Source organism: Coregonus lavaretus (genome assembly GCF_964263955.1).
Source record: "Coregonus lavaretus genome assembly, contig: HAP1_SCAFFOLD_2443, whole genome shotgun sequence".
NCBI classification, from domain to species: domain Eukaryota; kingdom Metazoa; phylum Chordata; class Actinopteri; order Salmoniformes; family Salmonidae; genus Coregonus; species Coregonus lavaretus.
In genome coordinates this window covers 39,815-50,803 of record NW_028159577.1, presented here as the reverse complement: position 1 = coordinate 50,803, position 10,989 = coordinate 39,815, and the positions used below count along the sequence as shown (strand labels likewise).

Here is a 10,989-nt window from a genome sequence, read left to right as displayed (position 1 = left end):
GATGTCTATACTGTGCCTCTGGGTCAAACAGCCAGCTAGTGTGTGTAAGTTCTTGCTGTCCCAGTATGGTGCGACCAACAGTTCCATACTATGACATACTACCACTGTGCTAACGGCGTCCTCCAAGAGGTTAAATATGGAGATGAAGGGTCTAGTTTCTGTGCAGATCGCTCAGTCTCTCCTTGAAAAAATGTCATAGATGTTGAGGATGAAGAGCATAAACATCTGAATGGATTATTATACGCTGATTTGAAATTTAAAAACGTTGTCTTGCTTGAACCGTAGACGTTGGACCAAATTCAGTAATAACAGAACACACCTGGCAACCTACATTTTCTGGATGTTTTCACGCACAGGAAAGGATGGTGCTTGTTCTCAATTAAATGTTATTTGCACACATTTTGTTGTAAATGGATCTCAAATGGTTTCAGGTTGTTGTAGTTGGTTTCAGATGTGTGTGTGTGTGTGAGTGCATGTGGGCATATGTGTGTGTGTGTGTGTGTGTGTGTGTGTGTGTGTGTGTGTGTGTGTGTGTGTGTGTGTGTGTGTGTGCGTGCGTGCGTGCGTGCGTGCGTGCGTGTGTGTGTGCCCATCCTGACTGACCTCTAAAAACAGATAATGTGAAACACCTAAGATGCTACAGGGGAATCTCAGCTCATAGGAAGAACTCCCAAACAGCCATGATAACATACAGTGCTGAGAAACAGACCAGGTAAATGAACCCAGTAAATGGAACAGTGTGTGTGTGTGTGTGTGTGGGGGGGGGGGGGGGGGTTACACCTCATATGAGTGTTTGTTGTGTGTACAAAGCCTTGGCCGTAGCAGAGAGGCAGGCTTGGTACCCTCTGGTGAGCGTTCTCATGATGAGAGGGTATTGGTGAGCTCCATGTAGGGCAGATTCAACCCTGGCTCATAAGCATATCACCCTCAGCCAGGTCTACAGAACCGTATCACATGGGATTGGAAAACATCTGCCTGTGTGCTTTATCTTGGCATTCTCCACGGCCAACATGTACTCAATGCCATGACAGAGGGCATTACCCATGCAATGCTGGCAGCAGGTCTCTAAACAACTGTCCTGTTTCCTTTCAGATGGGTACTTTCACTGTTTTTGGAGAATGAATGCGTGGTTAAAATCACTCACTTATTCACATGTAAAATCTTCCCTACCCTCCTTTGTTGTGTGTTACTCTGCAGCGCTCTATTTCTCTAATGGAGTTTGCCTGCCAAGGCGGCGAGTGGTCCCACTCTTGTGTGGTTTATGGGGACAGTAGTAAACCTTAATGGGATTGTCTATCTGGGCAGCTAGGCACTCCTGGTGAAATATGACCGTCGGGTGTGGACGGGCACATGACGCCAGAGGCGGGAGACTGTCTCCATGGTGGCACGGCGCCAAGTGGAGCAAATCTCAGAGCAACGGGGCCCTCGGCCAACGATGTCATGGCAGTGCCCGTCTCTCTCGCCCATTCTGAAGTGCATGGCACAACAGACAGTGGTTTAAACAGTTACGTCTCAAATGACACCCTATTCCCTATTTTCATATATTTTGTTTTATTATTATTTTTATTTAACCTTTATTTAACTAGAGAAGTCAGTTAAGAAGACATTCTTATTTACAATGACGGCCTACCAAAAGGCAAAAGGCCTCCTGCAGGGACGGGGGCTGGGATATATTTGTTTTATGTAGGACAAAACACACATCACGACAAGAGAGACACCACAACACTACATAAAGAGAGACCGAAGACAACAACACAGCATGGTAGCAACACATGACAACAACATGGTAGCAACACAACATGGCAGCAGCACAACATGGTAGCAGCACAACATGGTAGCAGCACAAAACATGGTACAAATATTACTGGGCACAGACAACAGCATCAAGGGCAAGACGGTAGAGACAACAATACATTATGCGAAGCAGCCACACGTGTCAGTAAGAGTGTCCATGATTGAGTCTTTGAATGAAGAGATAAATAAAACTGTCTAGTTTGAGTGCTTTTTGCAGCTCGTTCCAGTCGCTCACTGCAGTGAACTGAAAAGAGGAGCAACCCAGGGATGTGTGTGCTTTGGGGACCTTTAACAGATTGTGACAGTATGAGGTGACTACCTCAAGCTCTTAACCCTCAGAGGTAGTAATCACACCGGTGGGGAGAGGGGCATTCTTCTTACCGAACAAGGTTAAGGGCAGAGAAAGCTTGTTGGACACTAAGAAAGCTTTGTTGTAGAGCATTTATCACAAAATCCGGGGGCCAGCTGAGTATAAGAATGTATCATCTGTATATAAATGGATGAGAGAGCTTCCTACTGCCTGAGCTATGTTGTTGATGTAAATTGAGAAGAGCGTGGGGCCTAGGATCGAGCCTTGGGGTACTCCCTTGGTGACAGGCAGTTGCTGAGACAGCAGATGTTCTGACTTTATACACTGCACTCTTTGAGAGAGGTAGTTAGCAAACCAGGCCAAAGACCCCTCAGAGACACCAATACTCCTTAGCAGTAACTGGAAACTACCAAAGTGAAAAGAGCTATACATTATGACGTCAGCATTGAAAAGCCCTCTTGGAGCTGCTGGGTGTTGGTTTTGTCCTATAAACTGGCTATTTCAAGCCCTGAATGCTGATTGGCTGACAGCCCGTATACCACGGGTATGACAAAACATGTATTTTTACTGCTCTAATTACGTTGGTAACTAGATTATAAAAGTATTAAGGCACCTCAGGAGTTTGTTATATATGGCCAATACAGGTAGACCACGGCTAAGGGCTGTATTCAGGCACAAACGCGTTGCGTCGTGCATAAGAACAGCCCTTTGCCGTGGTTTATTGTCCATATACCACACCCCCCCGGGCTTTATTGCTTAACTATACAATGCCTTCAGAAAGTATTCATACCCCTCGACTTATTCCACATTTTGTTGTGTTACAGCCTGAATTCAAAATGGATTCATTAGATTTTTTTCTCACCCATCTACACCCAATACCCCATAATGACAGTGAAAACATGTTTTTAGAAATGTTAGCAAATTTTTGGAAAATGAAATACAGAAATATCTAATTTACATAAGTATTCACACCCCTGAGTCAATACATGTTAGAATCACCTTTGGCAGCGATTACAACTGTGAGTCTTTCTGGGTAAGTCTAAGAGCTTTGCACACCTGGATTGTACAACATACTGTATATATATTTGTACTTTTTACTCCTTTTTCGTGATATCCAATTGGTAGTTACAGTCTTGTCCCATCGCTGCAACTCCCCTACGGACTTGGGATAGGCGAAGGTCGAGAGCCATGTGTCCTTCGAAACACGACCCTGCCAAGCCGCACTGCTTCTTGACACACTGCTCGCTTAACCCGGAAGCCAGCCGCACCAATGTGTCGGAGGAAACACCGTCAAGCTGGCGACCAAAGTCAGCTGGCAGGCGCCCGGCCCGCCACAAGGAGTCGCAAGTGCGTGATGGGACAAGGAAATCCCGGCCGGCCAAACCCTCCCCTAACGCGGACGACACTGGCCAATTGTGCGCCGCCTCATGGGTCTCCCGGTCACGGCCGGCTGTGACACAGCCTGGGATCGAACCCGGGTCTGTAGTGACGCCTCAAGCACTGCGATGCAGTGCCTTAGACCGCTGCGCCACTCGGGAGGCCGGATTGTATAATATTTGCACATTATTCTTTTTAAAATTCTTCAAGCTCTGTCAAGTTGGTTGTTGATCATTGCTAGACAGCCATTTTCAAGTCTTGCCATAGATTTTCATGCCAATTTAAGTCAAAATTGTAACTCGGCCACTCAGGTACATTCAATTTCATCTTGGTAAGCAACTCCAGTGTGTATTTGGCCTTTTATGTTTTAGGTTATTGTCCTGCTGAAAGGTGAATTTGTTTCCCAGTGTCTGTTGGAAAGCAGACTGAACCAGGTTTTCCTCTAGGATTTTGCCTGTGTTTAGCTTTATTTAGTTTATTTTCATGCTAAAAGAAATCCCTTGGCGATGACAAGCATACCCATAACATGATGCAGCCACAACCATGCTTGAAAATATGAAGAGTGGTACTCAGTGATGTATTGTGTTGGATTTGTCCCAAACATAACGCTTTGTATTCAGGACATAAAGTGAATTTCTTTGCCACATTTTTTGCAGTTTTACTTTAGTGCCTTATTGCAAACAGGATGCATATTTTGGAGAAAAACAATTCTGTACAGGCTTCCTTCTTTTCACTCTGTCATTTAGGTTAGTATTGTGGAGTAACTACAATGTTGTTGATCCATCCTCCATTTTCTCCCATCACAGCCATTAAACTCTGTAACTGTTTTAATGTCACAAAATCCCTGAGCGGTTTCCTTCCTCTCTGGCAACTGAGTTAGGAAGGATGCCTTTATCTTCATAGTGACTGGGTGTATTGATACACCATCCAAAGCGTAATAAATAACTTCACCATGCTCAAAGGGATATTCAATGTCTGTTTAAAAAAAAAATAGTTTACTCATCTACCAATAGGTGCCCTCCTTTGCGAGCCATTGGAAAACCTCCCTGGTCTTGGTTGAATCTGTGTTTGAAATTCACTGCTCGACTGAGGGACCTTACAGATAATTGTATGTGTGGGGTCCAGAGATGAGGTAGTCATTAAAAAATCATGTTAAACACTATTATTGCACACAGAGTGAGCCCATGCAACTTATTATGTGACTTGTTAAGCAAATGTTTATTCCTGAACTTATTTAGGCTTGCCATAGCCAATGGGTTGAATACTTATTGACATTTAAGCTTTTCATTTTTAATTTATTTGTAAAAATGTCTAAAAACATTATTCCACTTTGACATTATGGGGTATTGTGTGTAGGCCAGTGACACAAAATCTCAAGGAATGTGAATACTTTCTGAAAGCACTGTATGTGGGTACTGATTAACAGCACAGCTGTGATGACCGTGGACTAGAGCCTCCATAGGCTGACTGTAGTATTATGACGTGTGAGGCGTCTGTGGAATGTCATGTTCACTCCACCAGAAGCCTGCAGTGGATCATCTCCGGGCTATCTGCATCATGGCCGTCCCCGCTGACAAGGTGCGCCCGTCTAAAACTGATACCATCGCGCTCACCTATAAATATGGACAGTCAGATACATTTGTGGAAAAGAATAGCCCTTTCTTATTCTTGACTGTTTCCCATAGCCTTGGGCTTTAACATAGAGTCTGGGTTGACTGAGTGAAGGCTTTCAGAATAGGTGGAGGTCAGGAATGATCACTATAGGGACCCATTCTCAACGCTGTACTGTAGATTCAGTCTGCCTGTAGGGATGTTTATGTATTGTATCCCCAAATGGATATAGCCTGAGGAGTTGTGTAATAATACTGTTTGTGATGTCTGGCTGCAAGCCTCTGCAGGCCCGTTGGAAGGGAAATCTAGGTCTACCTAGAAACAACCCTCTACTTCACCCTAAGCACCTGTGTAGATCAGAGGGAAAGTTGAAGCATGTGTGTTGATGGTTGTATCTGTCCAATTCATTCAGACCTACATGGAGTGTGGAGGAGGTAAGAGGACAGGCCTATTTCCAGTCAGAACGCCAAATGTCAGGCAACAGTCCTTTTAATTACACTACTATTACACTACAGTCTTTTAATTACACTACTATTACACTACAGTCTTTTAATTACACTACTATTACACTACAAACAGTCCTTTAATTACACTACTATTACACTACAAACAGTCCTTTAATTTCACTACTATTACACTACACTACAAACAGTCCTTTAATTACACTACTATTACACTACAAACAGTCCTTTAATTACACTACTATTACACTACACTACAAACAGTCCTTTAATTACACTACTATTACACTACACTACAAACAGTCCTTTAATTTCACTACTATTACACTACACTACAAACAGTCCTTTAATTACACTACTATTACACTACACTACAAACAGTCCTTTAATTACACTACTATTACACTGCACTACAAACAGTCCTTTAATTACACTACTATTACACTACACTACAAACAGTCCTTTAATTACACTACTATTACACTACACTACAAACAGTCCTTTAATTTCACTACTATTACACTACACTACAAACAGTCCTTTAATTACACCACTATTACACTACAAACAGTCCTTTAATTACACTACTATTACACTACACTACAAACAGTCCTTTAATTACACCACTATTACACTACAAACAGTCCTTTAATTACACTACTATTACACTACACTACAAACAGTCCTTTAATTACACTACTATTACACTACACTACAAACAGTCCTTTAATTTCACTACTATTACACTACAAACAGTCCTTTAATTACACTACTATTACACTACACTACAAACAGTCCTTTAATTACACTACTATTACACTACACTACAAACAGTCCTTTAATTACACTACTATTACACTACACTACAAACAGTCCTTTAATTTCACTACTATTACACTACACTACAAACAGTCCTTTAATTACACCACTATTACACTACAAACAGTCCTTTAATTACACTACTATTACACTACACTACAAACAGTCCTTTAATTACACTACTATTACACTACACTACAAACAGTCCTTTAATTTCACTACTATTACACTACAAACAGTCCTTTAATTACACTACTATTACACTACACTACAAACAGTCCTTTAATTACACTACTATTACACTACACTACAAACAGTCCTTTAATTTCACTACTATTACACTACACTACAAACAGTCCTTTAATTTCACTACTATTACACTACACTACAAACAGTCCTTTAATTACACTACTATTACACTACACTACAAACAGTCCTTTAATTACACTACTATTACACTACAAACAGTCCTTTAATTACACCACTATTACACTACACTACAAACAGTCCTTTAATTACACTACTATTACACTACACTACAAACAGTCCTTTAATTTCACTACTATTACACTACACTACAAACAGTCCTTTAATTACACTACTATTACACTACACTACAAACAGTCCTTTAATTACACTACTATTACACTGCACTACAAACAGTCCTTTAATTACACTACTATTACACTACAAACAGTCCTTTAATTACACTACTATTACACTACACTACAAACAGTCCTTTAATTACACTACTATTACACTACACTACAAACAGTCCTTTAATTACACTACTATTACACTACACTACAAACAGTCCTTTAATTTCACTACTATTACACTACAAACAGTCCTTTTAATTACACTACTATTACACTACAAACAGTCCTTTAATTTCACTACTATTACACTACACTACAAACAGTCCTTTAATTTCACTACTATTACACTACACTACAAACAGTCCTTTAATTACACTACTATTACACTACACTACAAACAGTCCTTTAATTACACTACTATTACACTACAAACAGTCCTTTAATTACACCACTATTACACTACACTACAAACAGTCCTTTAATTACACTACTATTACACTACACTACAAACAGTCCTTTAATTTCACTACTATTACACTACACTACAAACAGTCCTTTAATTACACTACTATTACACTACACTACAAACAGTCCTTTAATTACACTACTATTACACTACACTACAAACAGTCCTTTAATTACACTACTATTACACTACACTTCAAACAGTCCTTTAATTACACTACTATTACACTACAAACAGTCCTTTAATTACACCACTATTACACTACACTACAAACAGTCCTTTAATTTCACTACTATTACACTACACTACAAACAGTCCTTTAATTTCACTACTATTACACTACACTACAAACAGTCCTTTAATTACACTACTATTACACTACACTACAAACAGTCCTTTAATTTCACTACTATTACACTACACTACAAACAGTCCTTTAATTACACTACTATTACACTACACTACAAACAGTCCTTTAATTTCACTACTATTACACTACACTACAAACAGTCCTTTAATTACACTACTATTACACTACACTACAAACAGTCCTTTAATTACACTACTATTACATTACAATCAGTCCTTTTAGTTACACTACTATTACATTACAAACAGTCATTTTAATTACACTACTATTACATTACAAACAGTCCTTTTAATTACACTACAATGGATAGAAAATGTACACTACAAAAATAGACTTACGGCTCTACTCAATCTGTATCGCGGAAATTCAGCGCTAAAGCCCAATTTAAATTTAAAGGCAATGATCCCGCGTTGGCGGAGACTGCATTCACGGTAAACGCTGCATAGGTCGGCTCAATCGGAAATGACCTTTACATTTCTATCGCACAATCTGTAACGCTTCAGCGATACGGATTGAATAGAGACGTAAATGGGACTAATAAAGGAATGTAATTACCGGGACCTTGTGATTAATTCCAGGATTTCATGGTTTTCTATTCTTCAGGTGTTCATCATTGCCTCAGCCAGTAATGAATAAATGAATAAATAATTGATGTCATTACTACATTAATTCATTATTCATATACTTAGTTGATTTTGAATAATGTATTTGACTGCATGCTTCTGACACAAAGTGTAACTAAATTGGTCTGTTTATTGATTTCATATTTGCTGCTTTATTATCATCCAAAATACTGTAACACTTTCAACATTATATTTATTTATCTCATTATATGCATATAATCTCATATATAAGATATGGCACTTTCATGTTCCTTGCTTTGTTTGTTGGAAGTGTATCATGAAGATACTGTGTGAATGTTAATGGTTTACTAAGATAAGGACTAGGTTTCAGTTGCAGGTTTAGTAAACGGAGAGGATCATGGAACTGATGCCGCCTTACAACCAACATTTGACCATGATCAACAGGTATAATTGCATCCAAACATTTCTTCATTGTGAGGTTATTGTATATTTAACATACTAAAGATACATTATTCATGTCAATTCAGATTCATTTACAGCAAACCTGAGCAATAATCATTGTAAACAATTTCCACATTTTCTTAACAAGATCAAAGGAAATGCAGTGAAGAGAAAACATGTCGTTCTTTTCAAGATGTCCATTTCTCGTGTAAAAAAAAAAAAACTGACCTAGTGTTGTTTACGTGCTTTTTGTAAAATCCTATTCTGGACTTTCTATTTTGTACCTCTGATATTCAACTCTGTTGAGGAAACATTTAGCTGGATGGTTTACGCCTGTAGTATTCTGTCATGTGACAAATAAACGTTGAATTGATTTGTAACCTGCTCCTTGTGAAGAATATGATAAATAGATAATACATTCCATTTATTGTATAGGCATGCAGGTGCAGTGTCTACATGTGTTGTTCTGGCTTTTTAAGGAGTAAATATGACACCAATTGTTGTATGAAGCCTGAAATATTGGAACATGGCTTCAATCTTTTACATTTACTATGATATGCAATATCTTTGTGATTGTAGATCCAGTGCATTCATTCATTGACCTTAAAACTCCTGGAGGCTCTCCTGTTCTCAGAACATTGAGGACAAGCTAAGTGCTGAGGAGGAGAACATAGCTCCCCAGGTCAATCTCTGTCCAGTCTCTGGATCAGTCTGCTCCACTCTAGCCTCTTCTGAGAGATGTAGGCTGGGGTGATGGTCTGGACAGGGAGGCGAGGCGAGCCCTCCACTCTGGCCCTCTCACACAACGCCTCTGTGTTACAGATCACATACATGCCGCAGTCATAGCTGTTCTGCTGCGAAGGACAGGGCTCCTCCACAAAGGGCACTTTCCTCCCCGACCCCAGGAAGGGCTCCAGCTTTGTGGCGATGCGCCGGGCGTGAAGTGAGTTGCCGCCACTCTGTGAGTCGTAGTGGGCAAAATGGCCGCCGTCCCGGCAGAACAGCAGCAGGCTCCAGTGAGAGCCGCCGGCAGTCTGGTTGGAGTTGTCGTTGACGGCCAGGAAGACCCAGCGCCGGGAAGCTAGCCCCAGCGGCTCCAGAAACAGGGCTAGTTCCTCCGGGCAGGCAGCACACTTGATGAACTGGGTGACCTCTGGGCTGATGAAGATAGCCGCTTCGCCAAGACCTTTGAAGAGCTCAGCGGCAAAGTACTCGAAGGCAAAGCCGATGACCTGGTCGTTGAGCCAGTGAGGTCCCTCCAGTAAGGCCACATCAGAGCGCCGTAGGAGGCTGTCCTGGTAGCTCAACACTACGGGATCCATTCCCTCCAAGGCAGGGTGGGGGCGAACAGCTGGACAGGGTCAGTCTGGAAAACATGGAGGCACCGGTTTGGGGAAGATTAAGTGAAAGATGAAGCAAGACTACTATACACAATCACAAGCTGTCATCTTGTCAGATTTTTCAGGACTGAGCGCTAGCTAATTCATTAGTTGAGTGTATGAGACACAAAAATTAGATTTTCTACTAGTTAGCTATAGCCTAGGTGCTGAAATCACTTTCCAGATAGCTAACATTAGCTATGTTCGCAGGCTGATTATCTATGACATAGTAAAATATGCCTACAAAAAGAAATACACTTCAACTGGATATAATCTTCAATCTCACAATTAACACTAGAGCTATAAAGCCCCTATAACAACACACTAGTTACAGCTAAAAAAGCCTAGCTTATTTTGGTCAAAGTTGGCAGGGTTGCTGCATTGCGTTTTGCTATGCTAGCTAGTGTTGACTCCCAATCCAATGGGTTTGGCATGCACAGTGCGTTTACGATGTACGAAATGAATAAACAAACAAACATTTTATTTCACATACCTTACAAGACACATTCACTACAAAGGTCCATCAAAAATGCAACCTTCTTTCCTCATTGCAGTAAGAAACGTAAACGGGTACGAACTGCTCCACTACCGTAAACATTTTGCGACAGTACTGCGGGGCAAGTGGGCTTTCCCCGAGACATTTGGGCCCCGCTGTGTCCACGCGGGTGATTCGCTGAATGAGTCGGGACATCCAATCCCCTCCCTCCCTGATTATTTGACCCCGCCTATCAAGTAGCGCGAGCGCGCACTGATTAGCAAGGGGGGGGAAAGGCAGCAG

The 10,989-nt window shown here is 41.0% G+C and overlaps 1 protein-coding gene across 1 annotated transcript; it reads right to left on the bottom strand.

Moving 5' to 3' along the window:
* Positions 1–8,541: 8,541 nt before the first annotated feature.
* Positions 8,542–10,782, bottom strand: LOC311122693 (sentrin-specific protease 8-like). Its single transcript, XM_084197027.1, has 2 exons — positions 10,705–10,782; positions 8,542–10,198 (listed from the first exon to the last, which is right to left on the bottom strand). The coding sequence occupies exon 2, from the start codon at positions 10,152–10,154 to the stop codon at positions 9,516–9,518; it is 639 nt and encodes a 212-aa protein (XP_084053153.1). The 5' UTR covers positions 10,155–10,198; positions 10,705–10,782; the 3' UTR covers positions 8,542–9,515.
* Between the last annotated feature and the right edge of the window lie 207 nt (positions 10,783–10,989).